General features: G+C 35.7%; 2 protein-coding genes across 2 annotated transcripts; one reads left to right on the top strand and one right to left on the bottom strand.

Moving 5' to 3' along the window:
• The first annotated feature begins 1764 nt into the window (after positions 1-1764).
• Positions 1765-3540, top strand: LOC149178706 (uncharacterized). Its single transcript, XM_089422207.1, has 4 exons — positions 1765-1971; positions 2284-2325; positions 2846-3045; positions 3126-3540. Exons 1-4 carry the CDS (start codon positions 1765-1767, stop codon positions 3379-3381), a joined length of 705 nt encoding a protein of 234 aa, XP_089278333.1. The 3' UTR covers positions 3382-3540.
• Positions 3541-9327: 5787 nt separating this feature from the next.
• On the bottom strand, positions 9328-11397 carry LOC149178705 (gibberellic acid methyltransferase 2-like). Its single transcript, XM_089423705.1, has 3 exons — positions 10311-11397; positions 9942-10223; positions 9328-9853 (listed from the first exon to the last, which is right to left on the bottom strand). Exons 1-3 carry the CDS (start codon positions 10878-10880, stop codon positions 9482-9484), a joined length of 1224 nt encoding a protein of 407 aa, XP_089279831.1. The 5' UTR covers positions 10881-11397; the 3' UTR covers positions 9328-9481.
• Positions 11398-21410: the final 10013 nt, after the last annotated feature.

Below are 21410 nucleotides of genomic sequence, written 5' to 3'. Positions count from 1 at the left end.
CTGATATGCACATCAGTTAGAATTGATGACTCACCAGATCTACTTTGTAAGGGTGAATCAAATTGACAGAACTGTTGAGCCTCATTCAACAGACCTGCAGCAGCCTTCACATTGGATTTCTGGCTCTGAACAATACCTGAGCTTGCTGAACATTCTGGCAAGTGCATGCATGTCTTTTTATGTGAGTCTTCTGTAATCATATCCTTAAGCTTCTTTACCACCTTCTTACTCTTCTTGGGAGGTAACAAGTCATCAGCAAAATTGAGTTTTGCTTTCTTTCCTCTAATCTTCCTGGCTTCTGCATCATAAGCTCTAGCAGCTTCTTCTGCTGTATCAAAGGTACCCAGCCAAACCCTCATTCCTTTTTTGGGATCTCTGATTTCTGCAGCCCATTTGCCCCATGTGCGTTGTCTTATACCTCTATACATAGTCTTCTTCTTCTTCCTACCACTTGTGGTCTTGGCTGCTCCTTTGCATTGCGAATCTCTTGTGGTGTTAGTTGTTCCTTTATAATGGGAAGGATATGTAGCAAGCCCCCCTTTAAACAACAATAAATTCATAAGCACATTATAACTATATGAATAAAAAACTGAATATGAATGTCTCAAATTATTGTGAAGCTGAGTAGAAGTTCTGTTCATAATCTCTGACAAACAAGTATCATAAACAGTCATATATGCACACAATTGCAGGATACACTTTCATGAATGGTGAAAGTATGCACACTCACTAATACACACACACTTAGATGCTATATATGAAACAAGTTTGACATTTGACAGCCATTCAAATGCCTCTACTTCTAAGCCATTAAAAAAGAGCAATTGTTTCAAGAGACTGTAGAATTTCTATATGCATATTACAAAATTTGGCGTTCACAAATGCATGGTGCAAAGCAAATGGATTTATAATAGACAAGGATCTGCTTAGACCGTGAAATGAAGAATATTGTTGAATTCCAACTTTATGCCACTCTCAACATGCACAATATTGCCAGTACTAATTTTTTAAAGCAGACCAGCACATAAATATTCATAATTAATTGACAAAATATGTCCACCAGGCTGTGGTCTAGTCACAAGTTGGAGCACTTGCTGTAATGATGGCCCAGGTTCAAATATCAAGTTTGAAGGGCATGCCCCTGTCTGGTTTTATTTCAAGACTAGTTGGAGGAAGAAATTGATAAACCATCAACACCACATAGTCACAGTAAACATTTCAGTCAAAAAAATTGACATAATATTTTGGCATCTTCATGGGAAAATGAAGCTTATTAAACAAGGTGTCTGGCATGCAGTAATCCAAATATATTATCAAAATCTGGTTGAGTTGAGCAATGGAATCTTATGTGTACCTTTATTTTGACACACTGGGATACCCCAGTTGTTACTAAGTATATGATGTGTCTTCTCTTTATAATACTTAATAATTTCTGCGGGATGCTTCAGAGTTAGGTAAGCAGAAAACACGGTTTTGTAACTAAATCTTTGCATCTGTTCATGTTGTCAAAGGAATATTTCCTTTAAGGAATGCCTTGTTGAAAATGAATGAGGCAAAAAGCAACATCTTAAAGGAAATGCTTGCATCCCAAATTTTTTGCATCCTTTTGTGCTATTTATTTTTGTCATCATTGAGTGATTGATATTTTAGACCTCAAAAAAAGCATAAACGAGGTTTTATATTTATATATATGTTGAATAACTTGCTAAGATCGAAATTTTGGTTTTGATGTCCTTGCATATTGTTTGACCAGATTAGTTCAAAATGGGCAAGCGAAAGAAATGGCAATATATCATGGATCCTGAGGTGCAAGACCTCAAAGGAAAAATGACTTTCTCTAATAAAGACTTGGTTTGGACAGAAATAAATACAAAAAACAATGGTATTGATCGTGTCGCTGTAATCCCGTTACGACGAGTTGCTGACTTTATAAAAGGAGAGGAAGAAAATCCTATTGCTCCATGTAAATTCGTACGAAAAACAAAGGGTAAACCAAAAGAAAGATCTACTGCTGCATTGCAATATGATATGTGAGTATTTAAAATATATATTGTTTAGATCTTTTGAAACCACGGTTATCTTTCTTTGTATGTACTAACAATTTAAATTTTTGGTTTAGCTATTATTGTTCATTTGGCCCAGAGGACAAAAGAGGAAATCTTTCAGCTAAGCGAAGGACTTCATTTGTGCAAAAGAGGGGTTGCCAATGCCACTTTATTGTGAAAGTTATGCATGAAATTCCTGATAGAGCAATATTAACTTTCAATATGTATGAACATGTAGATGGGGAAGGTTGGGCTTGTCATGGTCAATGTGACACTTCAGGTGAGACCAGGGCCTTGCTTAGGCCAAGGCTTTCGAGGGACATTGTTGCATATGTAGAGAGTTGTTTCTTTTTGGGAGTGCCTATTGATGTAGTGTATAGAACCCACGTTAAGAGACATGTTGACATCGATGTGGCAACTCGAGATAGAGATTTCTTCTTGTGCAGGAAAGATATTGTAAACATTTATAATAGGTTGGCGAAGGGAAATTATCAACTTCACAAAAAGGATGAAATGAGTGTAAACCTTTGGTATCAAAAGCATCGGGAAGATTTTTTCTTTTACCAAAAGCCCAATGGTGTGGAGGTCCCTTTTATAATAGGGATTCAAACAAAGTGGATGTTGGAGACAATGGTCAAGCTATCGCACAATAGCTTAATAGCCATGGATTCAACATTTAACACAAACAAATATGGGGTAAGTCAGATGCCAATGATTTATTGAATATATTTATTTAAGTTGTATCCATTCAAAATTATTAATAACTTGTATTTGAATTTATGTAATGTTGAAAATGACAGTATCAGTTGTATACACTCGTGGCATTTGATGAAAAACAAAGCGGGGTGCCTGTTGCATGGGTCGTGGCATCACGAAACACATCAGATGATATTGCAATATGGCTGGAGCAGCTCATGCGCAAGTGTTTCCAAACCCGTCCTGATTGGAAAGTCAATGCTTTCATGGTTGATGATGCACTGGCTGAAATCAGTGCCTTGAGGTAACTTTAACATTGTTATGATATAACCAAACTTGCATTTTTTCTAAAAATATCACACTAAAATGCATTGAATATGGCAGGAGGATCACAGGTTGTGATGTGATCTTATGCGTTTGGCATGTACGGAGGGCTTGGTTGAAAAATGTCAATCGATTGGCCACTAGTTCCATAAAAGCCAAAGAGATGTTCAGTGAGTTAGGTTTCATCATGAAACACACTCTCAATTATGAAGTGGAAGATGCAATCAATCAATTTTTTATCAAGTTTGCAGATGAAGAGAAGTTCTTAGACTATTTCAACAAGAATTGGGTCACTGGAGATAAGATTCGTAAGTAAACATTTTTTTCATATTATATGTATTTTTTTCTTTTATAAAGGTGATAGAGTGAGACTGACATCGTTCTATTTGCAATTAGGTATGTGGGTGAAAGGTTGTCGGGAGTTTCCTCATGCAAATCAGGAGACCAATAATGCTGTTGAGTCATACCATTGTTACCTAAAAACAACATTTCTATCTGATAGAAGGAAAAAATGTGCCCGGAGGATGGATTGGTTATTGCATATGCTACTAACAACAGTTGAACCTTGTTATCGGTTCAAGGAAATATTAAAAGAAGAAGGATTCCTAAACAACTACAAGAGAGAAAAGCAGCTAGAATCATCAGTGGAACGAGCAAGAAAAATTATGGATACTGATTGTTGTCCTCATGAGAACATAACACGTGCTTATTGGGTGAGAAGTCAGACAGATCGAGATAAAAAATACCTTGTCACCTGGTATCGGAAGGATTTTATAACGTGTGAATGTCCATGGTCTATCCGTGGAAACATTTGCAAGCATGCCATAAAGGTTAATTGGTTGTATTTCCAATCGGATAATTCAAATCCATTGCTTCATCAACATGCAGAGGATAACATATGCAATGACCCACCTGAGATCAATATAGAGCCTCAAAACCATGATGAAGATGTCGATGCTACTCTTATGGCCACAAATGTTGTTGACGCAGATGCCGAGGCACTTCATTTGGCAAGGGAGGAGTTGTTTAGCTATACCCATCTCATTTTAGATAACCCTCCTACTACTTTGGCAAAGACAATCCAATTGACTGATATGCTTAAAAAATGTTGGATGAAGCCAATAATTTGCACGTTACTGATTTTGACTTCACACCTGGATTGGAATCTCTTAATCCATCTTTGAAGAGGAAGAAGAGTTTCCTTAGCCCCACAAAGAAAAGAAGAAGCAGCAGAAAAAACAATGGTTTGGAAATTGATTTAAATGTTGATCCATCAGAATATGAACCATTTGAGTTTCGATACCTCAATAAGCAAGGACGTCATCGATCAAATAATGTCGTCTCTATGGTTCCAGGTTAGTTTCATGTGTTGAATAGAGTCATGATTTTAGATTTAAGTATTTAATCATCACTATTCTTTAACATGTGGTATGTTTATTTTTACAGCAATGCAACAATCCCCAACCATGGCGATAACCCAAGACCAAAGGGAGATGCAAGACCATCCAACCTTACTTGCCATGCCAGGTACATTTGACACTCTTTCATTGTGTGTGCACATATACCTTGATGCTCTAGAAAATTTCTTTGCGATAACGTTTGACATTTTTCTAGGTAACTATAGAATAAGTGGAGAAGCATCATCTTCAACCATGACTGATCATCTACAGAAGGACTTCAACTCTAGTGGGGATCAATGAGGTATGCACAAATAATAGATAAGCTAGGTTATTATGGCGTCGTCAGGTGGCCCTTTATCATATGATAAGTATATTTATGTTTTTCCATTGTTATGTTGTTATAAAAATACCTTTTTCATAATCTGTTCTCTTAAAGTTCATGAAACTTTGTGTTTTGACATGGAATGTTGTGTTGTTTCAGAAGGCTCTAGGTACATTGAGAACATGGGTGCCTGCAAAATTTGAGGAAAGTTTGAGCCTTCATCAGTGCAATATTAAAAATATGGGTACCTGATGAGCACCGAGGAATGTTTGAGCTCTCATCAGCCGCAAAAGTAAAAGTTCAATTATATGCCACTACTCTCCTGAAGTTTCATGAAATTTTGAACTTTGACATGGAATGTCAAGTTAATTCACATGGCTCTGTAATTGTTCAACAAATTCAATTGTCGGTTCTTTTTATTGCAATGTTTCTGTATTTTCTCACGTAATTGGTCTAATACTGCAGACTAAGTTGTAACAATGCTGTATACACACCACAATTTGGTAATGAATTAGTGTTTTAGACATCAATCTAAATTGTTCTTCAAAAATATTCTCAAATGTTAGATGTGTTATATGATCAAAACAAATATGATTTTATTTATGGTGTTCATATTTAAGAAAGAAGCTCTTGGGTTTATAGCATCTTGATGTGCAGTTTTCTGAACCTGTTGCTTTTGAACCAAGTCAACATGAAACTTGCATTCTTAGTTATTCTAATGCTTCAATTATGAACTCTGTTACCAACTGCACAACCAACCACTGGGATTGAACACATGCAAGGAATCCAGGGGCATTGACTAGGTTGTAGATTTGTTGCTAGTGGACATCACCTACAGAGGCTGGTTGTAGCCATTCATGTACAGAGCATTGTCTTGGCAAACCCCTGTTCAGCATTGAAATTGATGATAGCATTACAGCGATATCAAAGTCCTTCAATATTCTGAGAGTGGTCAAATTACAGTCCACTCAGTAAGCTTATTTAGCACTTACATAAGCATTAATCCAGTATATCTACAGAGATTTGATGATTATACAAGTTGGCATACTTGCTTAAGGGTGATGTACCCTAAATGAAGTAAGACTCCTAAATGATGTACCCTAAATTGCACAACATATATAATTTCAAGGTAAAACTCCAGCAATAACAAACATTTATCCATGCACAAATCTGTCTCTTACAAGCTGTTCCAGAAAGGTTGGTGTAACAGATTTATACATCAATATGTAGTCTGGCATATTTGATCTCAAATGAGGCATGCAACCAAACCTTGAGGACAGATTTGAATAAAAATATAATCAAGTAAAATTCTAGATATTTAGGACAAGTAAAGGTGAGTTTAAAGAGACTTTTTATGAGGCCATAAGGTGCTACCAATGCCTCATCCTTCACTTGGGCCCCTGGGATCTAAACAAATCCGTGAAAGAAGCTCTAATAAAAAGTTCTTTAACGAAGATATTCCGCACGAAGTTCTTCTCATATAACTTCAGCAATAATATATCATTTATTCATGCACAAATCTGTCTCTAACATGCTATTCCGGAATGGTTTATCTAACATATTTATACATCAATACATAGTCTGTTTTATTTGATGTTAAATGAGACATACAAGCAGGCCTTGAGAATATCTGAATAAACATCTCCTTCAGTAAAATTTCAGATCTGTCAGGCAAGCAAAGGTGAGTTCAAAGAGATTTTTATGTGGCTGTAAGGCGCTACCAATGCCTTATTCCTCACTTGAGCCCCATGGGGTCTAAACAAATCCCTGAGGGACGCCACTCTAATAAAAAGGCAAGGGTTCTTTTGGCTGTAGGTTGCAAGTTGAAATTACCCCTCTTAATCCTTTGAAATACCCAGAAATTTCTTACAACAAATCTTACTAGAGTAGAAAAGATCATGGATTATGATCAAATGACAAATTCTTATAAACAAGTACAATATCACCCGAATTTCATTGCCTCATAATCGTTGAAGAAGAGATTTTCAGCATGAAGGAGCTTACAAAATAGATAGCATCCTCCTCTACAACACCTTGCCAAAGCATCTAGCTTGAAAGAAAATTACAATGCAAAATGATACCCAAGAGCTCAAGTGTTCATTCCTCCAACAACCATTTCAATTGGGAAGGGTTTCTTTAAATAAGAGAAGAGCCAATCTCTGATGAAATAAAATAACAATATTTTTTCTAACTAAAGATAAATTAATAAAATGTTGATGGCGGTGGCACAGAGATAACAGCTAATTTCTAAAAGCTAGATGAGTGGATTGAATGGCTCAAGAGATGCCTAAGAGATTTGATGATTATACAAGTTGGCATACTTGCTTAAGGGTGATGTACCCTAAATGAAGTAAGACTCCTAAATGATGTACCCTAAATTGCACAACGTATATAATTTCAAGGTAAAACTCCAGCAATAACAAACATTTATCCATGCACAAATCTGTCTCTTACAAGCTGTTCCAGAAAGGTTGGTGTAACAGATTTATACATCAATATGTAGTCTGGCATATTTGATCTCAAATGAGGCATGTCCGACTGTAAAATTTGTGTGAATTCTGCAAGTGATTGGCAAGGTGGTTGGAGATGACTGAGAAGCAGTGCCCAGGATTTACCATGCCAATTTGTTTCTTTTCCTATTAACCTTGTAACCCAAACTGCTCATGAGTTTATCCAAACACTTGATTTTTAGCATGCATATTGTATTGAAGAACATGTTATATATGATGGTCACTTCATACTAGTTCTGTCTCAGCCATTGCAGGGAATATTGGCCCTACCTGCTGTCGAGGAACAACCCACAATCCAATCATTGGATCAACTCCCAAAGATGATTACATTACCAGTAGAGGATGGAAATGTATTGCAGCCATTGCAAGGAATATTGGCCCTACCTGCTGTCGAGGGACAACCCAGTATCAAATCATTGGATGAACTCCCAGAGATGATTACATTACCAGTAGAGGATGGAACTGTATTACAGATTAACAAAGCTATGTATGCAGAAATTTATCACAAGAAATCTATGCCTTGTGAAGTGCTGTAGCTAGGAAATTGATATTTTTGACATATTTGTTTATATACCCATGGTAGCCTACATGTTTTATAGTAGAGATTGCTATCCAATGGTACTTTTACATATTCACTGCAATGGTCATCATTTGACATTTAAAACTCCATATGTATATGCGTATATATATAATGGATGCTTGGTTTTTTCAATTATGTTTACAGTTTCAAGTGATGTAAAGAGGCCAATAATCACTGAATCAAATAATATTATTTAAAATATAAACCTGAGGGAAAAGTGCACACTTGTGAGTCGAGACCTTAGTCAGCCCAGGGACCCCAGAGACCTTTGTCAATCAGTGAAATAGTATACAAATACTGAGATCTAAATATGTTCATGTTTATTTAAAATCTTGACTGTGTTGGGATTAGGGATGTGACTATCTAGTTTTTCAATAAAGAATCAGGGTTCATCTTTGGTATTTCAGGGGACAGTTGCAATGCTTCTGGAGGGGTTGGTTGCATCATTAAAGGTGACAGGTGGAATATTGGTTGATGATACCTTCCACTTCCTAGGAGCTGGAGAGGTAAACCCAGCTCTATGTGTGAACCATGAAAATAAGACAGAGACCAGTTACTTTACAGTAATTGAAAATATTGGTGACCTTATCTTCCAAGCTTGCATGCAGAATTTCTAGGTCAGGCACCAATTTCTATTGCAGAGCTGGGTTTATGACAGCCTCCAACCGATGCACTATTATATCTTTTCAACCTACACAATATTATAATAAAGTTTCTGAGCCAAATTGCTTTCAAAATTATGACTCTTTCTAAAGTGATTAGTCGAAGTTGTGGGCAATTTTTATTTCCAATTTCTTTCTTATCTAGATTGGAGGAAGCTTCGTTGTACTAGTTTCGCAACTCCGTTTCCACTTTCTAATACTGCCTATACTCGTCTTCCTCTGACCTTTTTAAACCTTTTGTGCGTTCTGTATCTTTACTTTCAAGAGCACATCTGGTGTCTAGGAATTTCTTAGAACTTTCCTGTGATAATCATGAACGCATTCACATGTTTAGAAATTTGAATTTAGAATACCAATGATCAAGAACGCATTCAGAGGTCTAGAATTTTGAATTTAGAATACCAATGATCAAGAACGCATTCACATGTCTAGAAGTTTGAATTTAGAAAACCAAAGCCATTTGGGCCAAGCATTTTATGATCCTTAGTGGTTTTATGACCTGAAAAAACATTCTTTAAACTATTGTTGTATTACCAAAAATTGCAATATTTAAAATTTATTTTCAACTCTGGAAAAGCCCATCAGAAAAATACAGAGACTGGACTTCCTACTGGGCAGGGGCTTGTTTTAGCAACCCATCTTGTTACTGCATAGGAAGTTTAATGAGTTTTAATCATTTCCAAGCATCATTGTTAAATACTTAATAGCTAAAGCTGACCCATAGCCTCGCTCGATAGATTTCTGTTGAAAAACAAGAACGAAATAACAAATGAAATCGCTCACAGTCATGCCCGACAGAATTATATGTGAAATCGACGCATTAATTAATTATAACAAACAGTAAGAAATGGCCCCAACATAAACACATCATCGCCATTGTTGGATTGGATTCCATTTGATTAAACCGCATAGACGAATTGATGAATTTACAATTGGTCTAACTTATTTCTTCACGACAGCAGCGATAATGCAAGTGGCATAACGGGAGGGATGAATAATCCTCTTTTCCAAGAACTCCCCCGATCTGCTCTCCAATCTCTGAAACAGCGCGTCAGCTTTCTCTGATCCGATCTTCTGTTCGACGAGGCTTCCTACAAAGCTTCTCACTAGATTTGATTTCTTCTTCCCAAAACTCCGGGCGTCGTACACCCAGTCCTTGAAATCTTCTTCGCTCATGCAGCACACATCGCTGAGGACCTCCAGTCCCCTGATCTCGAAGGCCGACGATGCTTCAATCGCTTCTCTCACTTCTTCTGCGTTCGGAAAGTACCATGGCAGATTAAAACTGTCTCGGCTCTCTGCCTCCACTATTCCCTTCACCCAAAAATTATTTGTGTATTAGTCCAATGAAATCTTTAATTTGGGTTTGGACATTTCAGGGCAATTTGTTTAAATTCGTTACCTCCGAGATAAGGTCGTCCCAGGCTGCTTCGAAGTCGGCACCACAGTATTCGCCCTCTGCGCTCACTTGGTGATGCGCGGGCGCTGAGTTGGGGCGACCCATTGCGCATAAGAACATGGCGCCGCCACTTGCCATTTCGTGAGCTCGAGCACCAAAGAATTGGCGTAGGTCCTTCTGTGATTGCTCTGCATACGCTTTCGCTATCTCTGCTCTGTTCCCATTAATCCACACCTTTCCCCTGTTGTATGCAGGCGAGCCTTCTTGCTCCACCAATGCGGGAACCTGCAGTTACAGGGAATTAATTCAGAAAAAATGCTGATTATTGTGAGATAGCCAACATGGCGGCCTAGAGCTGGGTTGTTAATTTACCTGAGAAAGCCAATGCATTGCCCTAATAGAAAAGCAGATATGAATGCTGCCACGAGGAAACAGCACGTTGTAGAATGATCGAGGCACTCCCACCACATAGTAGTCCAATTTTTGTTTACTTAACAGCATGAACAATCCATTGAAATCATTCGAAGGCAAATCATTGAAAAGCACCTGGAGCTCAGGAAGTGCCAAACACTGCTCGGCACACATGCTTTTCAGTGTTTTCACCACTAAATCCACTTCCGAGACCGTGTTCATTCCAGTGGCTACACCCAAATCTGCGATTCGTATCAGGTCAAGGTTTTGAATGGGAAGCGACTCAATTAAATGGGAAAAAGCAGGTTGAACGGCCTTGAAAACGGATCCTTGTCGGGTGGAATTGACGGCATAGCTATTGTCCCCGTTACCTGAAGTCATGTGCAGGACCTTGGCCAGATTGTCCCCCGAACTTACGGCATCGCCGTGGAAGACCCCATACACAAATTGCCCAGGATTTGGATCCTTCGATAACTTCAAATCTCTCATCATATTTCTGTTGGGCAGCCTCTCCATGGTTCCAAGTGCCATTTTGATAATCGGCAGTGGGCGACAGATACATAACAGTACTCTGATCTGCTTTGCACTGGAAGGCTGGTGTGAAGAAAATGGAATTCGACGCTCGGTTTAAAAGAGAAGGAACACTTATGGCATTCGCGGTGGGGCCGGGGATAGGAAGGTACCTGCGAAGAGTACCTGGCCTCTGAGCTGCAGTGCGGAAGGAGTTCGCAGAGGGGTAAGGGTAGCGAGTATCAGAGCACAGCGAAACCACAAAAACCAGAGCGAAACCAGAGTAAGGGTAGGGGAGCACAGCGAAACCACAAAACCAGAGCGCTTGAATGGGCGCGGGTGTTGAATTCGAATGGAGGGAATTACTTCGCGCATGAATTCCAGCTCATTACCTTCTGCAGGAATTACTCCCCGATCGGTCAGGGATGTCAGGCGATCGGTCAGGAATGTCAGGGCGGACCGGGAGGGTGGCGGAGAACGGGCTGAGAGATGGTGGCGGAAGAGGGAGAGATTTCCGGCAGCCGGAGCCGGACGATTTTCCGGCCGGTGCCGGAAAAGGGGCCATTCTACAGCCTCCGTAGACTACCCCATACATATGGCTTTGATGAAATTAGTTTGTTTTAATCAATTAACTTGTAAATAAACTTTATTACAATACCATGGGCTAATACAGTGGCTCATCAATACAACATGCCCAAAAACCATCTCTCATTTTACAATCAAAATATTTTATAAATACTTTATTTGAATTTAATTTTATAACATTTTTTAATCAAATCTAAAAGAAAAAAATTATAATTAATATTTAAACCCCTATCACATTAAAATATATACTATATATATTAGCTAATAATTAAGATCCATTTTAAGTTAAAATAATAATTTACCATATAAGTTAAATAATAATTTTGTAACTATATTTAATTTTCATTGATAAACATATAGAAACTTAATACTCACAATGTAACAATATTTTTAACCATGGATATTTACCCCCTTTTTATCATAGATATTATTAAGTTGTGAATGAGCTTTGTTACAATACCATGGCTAAACCATCTTTCATTTCATAATCAAATATTTTATAGTTTTTTTTTTTTTTTAATTTAATTTTATAACACTTTTGCGTTGAACACTCTAGAGGCCACTATGGAAGAGATGTTGTAATGCCATGTTATGTTGTGTTATCTATACATTTTGAGTTGGGCAAATTACATTAAAAATAATTAAAATATATATTAATTAAAACATTTTGACTCAATGAAATTACATAAAAATAAGAAATTAAATAAAAAATAAAATTAATAATTATAATAATTAATAATTAAACTAGCTTAGATCCATTTTAATCTGGATCTAAGCTCCCAAGGGATCAAATTTCTTGAAGTGCAAACTTTACACTCAGAAACTTTTCCTCAAACTTTGCACTCAAAAGCGCTGTTTTCACGTGTAGAAATTTGATCCTCTAGATTTGATCATTTTAAGTTGATAAATCCCGAGTCAAAATGAATCTAAGATACTTGATAATTAAGTGAACTTTTGATTAAATAATTAAAATTTAATTATATAATAATAAGAATAGTTATAATTTTCTTATTTAATTTGTAAAATCATATTTTAAATTTTCAAAAAAATGGTTTCTCATAATATTAAAAATTTACATATTTAATAATTCAAATTTACATATTTATTATTTGTTTATTAAAATTGAAATAAAATTATTAAAAAATACTTTAAAAAATAAACAAACCTAAAAGTTTATAAATTAAAAGTTAATTGTAATTATATATTATAAAATTCAAATAAATTGTTGTTTCAAATGTACAACTTCATCTAATACGTAGTTGGTTGACAAGATATATAAAGATAAAAAACACTTCTGGTTGTGGTATATAAAATTTAAAGGAGTTGTTTTTAGTGTGATTTTTTGGATTTTCTGTGCTTTGACAAAAAATTGAGGTGAAATCTTGATTTGTGTTATTTAAAATGTTAATTGAGGTGAAATCTCGATTTATGTTATTTAAAATGTTTTCTTTACTATATAGAATTTTGATTTGTATTATTTAAAATGTTAATTGAGGTGAAATCTTGATTTATGTTATTTAAAATGTTTTTTTTTTTACTTTATTTTTATTGGATTTTACAAAAATTAAATCAGAAAAACTTCCAAAATATCTAACTAAAAACAACTCAAAATTAAATACAATCCTGAAAATTTACTTAAAATTTACTTAATTAATAGAATCAATCACTCGTTAAACTACGACGGCTAACATGCTAAATCACTATTTTAATCTATGGCGGCCAGTATACGAATTTTAAATCTGAAGCATCCAACGGTTTTTGCAATTTTATTGCGAGTTTTGAGTATTTTAATATATAATGTTTATGGGTAGACGAAAAAATAGTTATATTTGACAAGCAACTACGGGTAATTTGGTAGCGGTAAACTCGAGGGATTCATTTTGATTGGGGATTTAGGTTATCACAATTTCGACTTTAAATCCAAATATGTTAACATTATATACAATGTTGGTGGAATAAAAAATTCCATAAAAAAAACTAACCGCACCATAATAGTATTATGTATATTTTCAAAAGAGGGAAAAGGAATGTTGGTGGAATAAAAAATTCCATAAAAAAAACTAACCGCACCATAATAGTATTATGTATATTTTTAAAAGAGGGAAAAGGAATATAGAAGAGGTTAAATTTTTTTGTTATATTAAAATATATTAGGTGTAAAATAAGTAATTTATTTAAAAAAAAATTTAATGGTATAGGTTTTTTTTGAAAGAATTAATAAATTGAAAATTATATATATATAATTTATTTATTTATTTTATTTTATTTTATTTTATTTTATTTTTCTCGAAGATGGCAAAACCTATCAAACTCAGGTGTCAAACCAAGAGTGAGGACAACCATCTCTGGCTGCTATCCGCGAATGTCGGTTTGACTCATCACCGTTATCAAGGAAAACCACGCCACCTGTAATAACCCGCTGGTGGTCCGTAAGGGAGCAGGCTTTCACTCCTGCCAGATGCCTCTGGGTCTTGGGCCGTTAACTTGTTTCCTTATGTCCGAGGAAGACGAGCTCTTAGCCAAGCAGAAACAGTTTTACGGCATACTACATAATAATTGTCGGAAATAACTCTCAAATATATTTATTTATAGTTAATTTTATCCTCTTTTATTTTGCCAAAGATTTCCTTAAATCTTTTATTTCGGCAAAGACTTCTTTAAATTTTAATGGAGAATAACTCATATATTAAAATTTATATGTAAATATTATTTTTAATATACAATGATTTTTAGGTTAATGTAGATGGACATTAATAAAATTTCATAAGCAATGAACACGTTAATTATTATTTTTTAAATAGTGGGTGCATTTGTAACTAATTAAACACAAAGTAGACTACCTAACCATTATAATTTATTCATTAAAAATATATATTTTTAATTTAATTTATATTTTTCTAAATTATTAATCATATTAGTAAATTCATTGTTTATATCTATATATCTATATAAAGAGAGAGAAAGAGAAAGAGATATAAACATCGATAAACTAGAAGGTTGTTTAGAGGAAGCAGGATGTGCTAGCACGATCTTAGCTGGGGTAGTCATCATCCTTCTTCTCTAACGATATTGTTCTTCTCAGAGGGTGCCCATATGATCTTGATAAGAAACTTATACTTCTTAAGGATTTCTGCTCTACCATGAGTATGATTGTTAACACTGACAAAACAAAAGTTATGATTATCAAATCCAAGGACACTTACACTAATTTTATGTATGACAATAGTAATTTGGAAGAAGTGTCTTCCTACAAGTACTTAGGAATTGATATTCATCACAAGCTCAACTTGAACTATAGCATCGAGAAAAGGATTAATGGGGGATGGAAAGCTTATTTTGGTCTTGAAAATAATTGTAAAATGACAAGCCTCGTAATGTGGGATAAAAAGAAGTTCCTCTTTGAAACTTTAGTCACTCCGTTTCTCTTATATGGATGTGAGGTTTCGGGTTGTAGCATCTCTAGAGAATCCTTGGAGAAATATTGAGCAAATCCAAAAGCGTTTTATAACGTATAACCTCAAAATTAAAAGCAACACACCCTATCCTATTCTCCTTATAGAAGTGGGTCTTTCCCCTATCGAGAGCCTAGCTATGACTAGGCTTTTGTTGTATAAGCACAAACTCAATAACATAGGAGACCATAGACTTCCTAAGCTAACTTAAATTCCAGCCAAAACCACGTAAGGCGCAAACCAGGTTGGTATAAAGACACCAGGACCTGGTTAAACCATTGGGAGAGAGAATGTTGCATTGCAAAACATTAATAACATTAAAAATATTGTTACTTCTAAGTTCAAAGAAAAAATGTGGTGTGAGAAAGATTTAGCAGCTAAAAGAAAATTAAGATATTATAAGGATGTCAACAACCCCACCCTTGAAGATCAAAAGTATCTCTCTATTTTAACTAGCTCAAAGAAGAAAATTAATATAGCCAAGATTAGAACTAACTCTAATGAGCTCCATAGTGAAACAGGTAGTGGGGCAGTTCCTAAAACACCATGGGTGGAAAGGTTCTGCCATCTCTGTGAGAATATGAACATCGAGGATGAAAATCACTTCCTCTTAGAGTGCCCTGTGTACAACCACATTAGATCTCAGTTTCAAAATCCTTGTTGCAATACCGACCTTCCTAGCCTTTTACAATGTCAAAATTACATTGAGCTCAGGAGGCTTCTCTCCAAGCTTTTTGAGCATAGGAATAAAATCTTAAATCAAACTAAATAATCAGTTTCTTTAGGTCCGATAGACCAAATTTTGGTCTTAGTGGACATATATATATATATATATATATATATATATATATATATATAACACATTAATTTCATTAGATTAATTGTCTCTCAAAAATGGTGATGATTTAAGAAAATAACTAACTTAAAAACATGATGTAATGTTCCTTTTTCTCGTGTTCTTTATGACATGGATAGGATGGACTTTCAGAGTTGGGGGTACACAGGTCACATGTACATGTTGGTGTCATCAACATGCCCAAGGGCACTTGGAGGGGTTTTGAGGAATTTTTATGGGATATGATGGCATTCGCTTGACATATTCATCATCATGAGCAGTTCCGCACATCTTGTTTTTGGTTTCGTGAATTTATGATAATTCTCGTAAAACAGGGTTATTGTTGGGCATAACTTAATTAATTACATTCAAGTTGCCATTCCCAAAGGAATATTTGATAGAACACCTTGTAATCATTGGTTGGAACCGGAATGAAAAGATCTACGAGATGGGATGCTGAGAAGTTATTCCTAGTGGTTGGAGAGAGGATGGTGGGAAATTTACCATTTTCCATGATTAAAAATGACTATAGATAGTTATTTAATTAAGGAAAAATAATTAATTGGAAGAAAAGCGCAAAAGTGATTTAAGTGAAATAAAATTAAATTGAAAAGTCACTTAAGCTAAAGTCAATGGAGGAGCTTCTAGAGTAAAAATAAAATAAGATGTTTCTAGAAGCTTTGAGATCTATCTATTAGATCTATAAAAGAGGAAGAGGAGGTCATTAGAAGACATCTTGGATTTGTGTATTGTCTTTGTAGTGAGGTTTTAAGAACCCAGTTCTCTACTTCAACAGCAGCCCCAAGACGGAAACCTCGGGTGATTCACTAAGAGTGGGCGAGCACTATCTCTTCCCTTGAAGAGTGGGCGAGCACTATCTCTTCCCTTGGTGGATCCATTCAGGGTTTACAGGTTGCACTTTATTGATTTTCAGTTTTTTTGGAGGCCAATTGTAACATTATGATAAATTTATTTGGGACCATCATCTTAGCCATATTCCTACTCTTATATTTATTTTCCATATTAATAAAATAAGGCTCAGATTTTATGCATGTTTATATTGTCTATTATGGGCTCAGATTTTATGCATGTTTATATTGTCTATTATTCAGTTGCAGATTTTATTTTTTGTTTTTGCCATAAATTGTGTGGTTTAATTTGTGAAAATTGTTTATGGTATTGATGACTTAAATTTTTGAAGTATTTATGAGTTGGAATTTCAAGAAAACCCAAATTGTACCATTTGGGACATTACAATGATATCAGAGTTTTCCTACCAGCCTGAAGGTTTTAATTGTAGATTATTCGAAGGTTTATATTGGAGGTGCCGAAAGGAAATTATTTCCAAATGAAAAAAGATTAAATTCTTCTATTAGTTGAAGTTGCAATTTTGTTGGAGTAAAATATGATTCTATTAGTTGAAGTTGCAATTTTGTTGGAGTAAAATATGATTTTAATCTATTTTCCGTATAATAAGGGTTTTAATTGTAGATTATTCGAAGGTTTATATTGGAGGTGCCGAAAGGAAATTATTTCCAAATGAAAAAAGATTAAATTCTTCTATTAGTTGAAGTTGCGATTTTGTTGCTGTAAAATATAATTTTAATATATTTGCCGCATAATAATTGTCGTAGGTATGTCAAAAAGGAAATTGTTGGTAAAGATTTATTACAGTAAATTCTTCTATTTTCCGGATAATAATTGTTGCAAGTATGTCAAAAAAGAAATTGCTGGTCAGGATTTATTGCAACAAATTCTTCTATTAGTGGAAGTTACGATTTTGTTGCAGTAAAATATGTTTTTTTATTATTGTTTGTGGATTAAAATTGTTAATCTATTTGCCAGATAATAATTGTTGCAGGTATGTCAAAAAAGAAATTGTTGGTTCGGATTTATTGCAAAGTTGAAGTTATTCTGCTACGTGGAATTCATTTTGCTGGGCCAAAATTATTTTGCTAGATCAAATTTATATTTCTGGACCAAGATTATTTTGTTGGGTTGAATTTATCTTTCTATACCGAGATTATTTTGCTGGGCCAAATTTATCTTGCAGGGCCAAAATTATTCTACTGTGGGGAATTTCTCTTGGTGGGCCAAAATTATTTGTTGGACTGAGTTTATTTGTTGGAGCCCAATTTATTTGCCCGAGCCTAGTTTATTTTCCAGAGCCAAATTTATCTATTGGGGCTAAGTTTATTTGTTACACCCAATTTATCTTCCATATCCCACTTTATTTACCGGAGGTTTTGCAAGAGATTTCTCTCATTTGAGTCGGTGATTTTGTAGTAAAATTGCAAGATTAAAGAGTTGGAGCATTGTGGTACAAAGTTATCTTATTTGGAGAGTGTGCAACAGGGTGCAGGTTTGGGCAAATCGTGAAACTCACACTAAATTGAGATTTTCTAACTCAACTAGAATTTTCGCAAATTTTTTTTGGGTTTTTGTGGGTTTTATGAGAGGATTTCATTGTTAAAATTTCAGAATTTTCCAGGTGGGTTTTATGAGAGGAGTTCATTGTTAAAATTTCAGAATTTTCTAGGTAGTATTCCGGCTATAAATCAATATTCCTTCAACAGTTCGTTTTATTGATAAATTGGGTAATTCACACCACTTTGTGGGTTTGATCTCTGGTTGGATTTAAACTAAACCATTCTGGGTTTTATGGTTTTCTTATGAGGAGATCCAAGTTAAATTTTCAGAATTTTCAGAGCAATTTTAAGGGTATAAACTTCGGTTCTTCATGAGTAGCAGCAACAATATTTTCTAGGTGATGCATGCTACTAGTTTGGGCCATTTCCAACACTTGGGTCTACTTCTGGGTTTTTCATGCATGCAGTGTGGTATCAAATTCATTTTAGCATTATACATTTTCCTCTCACACTTATTTATGTTGCAAGTGTTTCCACTTTATTTGCAAAGTGTTTGACAAAAGTATTGCTTGCTAACTATTTGTTAAAATTTCTCAAAGAAAGTTTTTTATTTGTTGAGTTAGTGAGAGAGTATGGTGGGTCTACATGAGGTGTTCATATTATATTTGGACCTCTATGTAATTGTTGAGTGTGACTTGTGAGGGAATTGTTGTAGTGTTATTGTTGTATTATCATGTACTTGTCCTCATTGAGTTGAAGCCATGGAGAAACTCACAAAACTCCTAAATAAATTGGAAAAATTAAACAATGACCCTTGGAACCACCATGCATCATTGGACCAGAAACCCAAGCAAGACAACATACCTTTATGAACATATGCCATTCTTCAAAAAGAACAACCAAAGGATGTGCAGAAGGGGCATGAAATAGGGAACATAATATTTGCACTGAGGTCAGATTTGAAGCACATGAGGGTCACATGGAAGGTCCTTTTCAGATTGGATGAACTAGATGCACTCACTTCCGAAGTGAACTAGTTAGAAGGGAAGAAACTCATTTGGGCTCTAAGACCAGCTATGCTTTCTCTCATACAACCAAAATTCTTGGAGGAACCTTGTGAAAGGGTTAGACTTCCAGTTGCACCTTGTCTCAGGAACATCATGAGACTCACCGCTCTTATAGTTACTTACAATGATGATGTTATGAGGAGAGTTTTCAAGATGATAGTAGATACCTTTCAAGACTTGGACATCAGTGCAGGTTCTACCTTTGGGAAGAAGCTTGAGATTTTAGAAGCTATCGCTATGACTACGACTCATCAAATCATGTTTGATCTAGAGTGTGATGGTTTGATCCTAAATATGTTTCAATGCTTCTTCAACATTAGGAAACATCATTCTGACACAGTCATAACACACATGTAGTCCATCTTGTCATAATGTATGAGAGACCGTGATGCTATTTTTCGGGATTTGCAGTCTTGATTGTTGTCTATTTAGAGGAGAGAGAAATTAGTCTCACCTACTGCTTATGAGTTAGACGAAAGGTTGGTTGAGCATAACATTGGTTTGTTCAGGAGATAGTTGACCAGGGAGGAGCTACTCAGGTTTGGGGCAACATGTAGTAAAAATGAATTGAGAAGGAAAGGTATTTGCTTCATTTCCAAGGAACCTTAGAGACTTGACCACTCATGCTTGAGTGACACTAAGGAGATGACAGAGGTAAAGCAGGTGGATATTTCTTCTGACCATCAGGGCGAGTATTCTTTTTTAGATGAGTCCATGGGTTCATACAAAAACGCCTCCGATGAGCATGGTTCATGTAGAGTCATTGACAATAGGCCATATTCATATGATGAGTAGTCAGTGGACCCTATGGGAGACATTCAGGATGATGAGTCACTAGTTGTGATTCTACATGAGTAGCATATGGTGGAGCATGAGTCAAATAAGGAGGAGATTCCTTCTGACTTTCAGGATGAGGATTCTTCTTCTATAGTTGAGTCCTTGGACACCTGTGAGGAGCATGAGTAGTCAAGGGAGGTTGTCAATAATGGCTCAACGATGTGACCATGTTTGGTGGAGGAGATTGATGAGTAACAACTTGTACTCATTCAGCATGTGCAACCCACAGTGGAGCACAGGATGTGTGATGGGCCATTTTTTGAGAGTGAGCTAGTGGCTCATTTTGAGTCCCTGATGGAGGAGGACGAGCATACATCCTTGGGGCTAGCCATTGATGAGGAGTGTACATGTGTACAAGCAACCAACATGATGTTAGTATGTGCATACACTTGGCATCAAGAGGTGTTGGAGCTTGACATAGTAGTTTTGTGTGAGGCTAGTGGATGGGAGGAGCGTGGATTTTCCGATAAGAGGAGAGAGGAGCTATTAGAGATGGTGGTGCATCCATATGTTGGCATACCCATTGATGCGATGCAGATAAGTGCAACGATAGTTGGTAAAGCTATAGTATTTTCAAGTTGCAACCCTCTCATGGAGTACATAGACAGGGCTTGTAGTACATCTTGCCCATTTTTGTCTATTATAGAGAGGGGTAGTTTTCCTTAGATAGACCATGTGGATTGACTAGATAGAGCATCTTGAGTTGAGCAGGGACCCATATCAACCTAGTAGACTTATTTCTTACACTGGTGTCTATGCATTGGATTCACGAGAGATCATGATCTAGTACCCTATTGATGGAGTATCTTTGAGCATTGCACTCCAAGAGCCTTTAGAGGTGAGGCATATTGCATTTTTAAGCTCGCAATAGGATGTAGGTTGGCCACTCATCAGTGTTTCAACACAACATCAGCATGGTGAAGTTGACCTTGTTCTATGCCAAGGGTTGGAGTAGACAGTGGTAATGAGTTGGTACGCAATAGATGGAGCAATACTCATAGTTGGAGTTATAGCAAAACAATCCTCATGAAAAAAGTCAATTCTCAATCCTCTTCACACCTTCTGCAAAGATACAATACACTCACTTCTGCAAAGATACAATACACTCACTTTATTTATAAACAAAGCATCTCTTCTTCCTACACCCTTTGAAATTAAAATACTCACTCTCCTAAAAAAATGACTTCAACTCAACACATATCTTTAGTGTTCGCAGAAATCGCGCCAATCCAATGCCTGATTTGTTTTGGGCAGTTATGTTTTTTTGATTAGTTGAAATTTGATTATGCTCCCTGTAAATGGAAGAATTTAATTGTGTAATAAATTTATAATGATTTAAAATATTTTTTTTTTTTTTAAATCAATATTAGTTAAAACAATTAATGTTGTTTTCACCTAAACATATG

The sequence above is a fragment of the Pinus tabuliformis genome, chromosome 4_1, assembly GCF_031772625.1.
Source record: "Pinus tabuliformis cultivar Carrire ecotype Pingquan chromosome 4_1, CPIR1, whole genome shotgun sequence".
In the NCBI taxonomy this organism is placed as follows: Eukaryota; Viridiplantae; Streptophyta; class Pinopsida; order Pinales; family Pinaceae; genus Pinus; species Pinus tabuliformis.
The sequence above is the reverse complement of the archived record's forward strand: the minus strand, read 5'-3'. Positions and strand labels throughout refer to the sequence as shown.

Bases quoted from the DNA above. Each gene is read 5' to 3' on its own strand.
- LOC149178705 (XM_089423705.1), bottom strand. From the start codon at position 10,880: ATGGCACTTGGAACCATGGAGAGGCTGCCCAACAGAAATATGATGAGA. The intron at 10,224-10,310 runs GTAAATTAACAA...CTGTAACTGCAG, and splicing joins CAATGCATTGGCTTTCTCAG to GTTCCCGCATTGGTGGAGCA. The intron at 9,854-9,941 runs GTAACGAATTTA...TTTTGGGTGAAG, and splicing joins GGGACGACCTTATCTCGGAG to GGAATAGTGGAGGCAGAGAG.
- LOC149178706 (XM_089422207.1), top strand. From the start codon at position 1,765: ATGGGCAAGCGAAAGAAATGGCAATATATCATGGATCCTGAGGTGCAA. The intron at 1,972-2,283 runs GTACGAAAAACA...ATGAACATGTAG, and splicing joins CTATTGCTCCATGTAAATTC to ATGGGGAAGGTTGGGCTTGT. The intron at 2,326-2,845 runs GTGAGACCAGGG...TGAAAATGACAG, and splicing joins TGGTCAATGTGACACTTCAG to TATCAGTTGTATACACTCGT.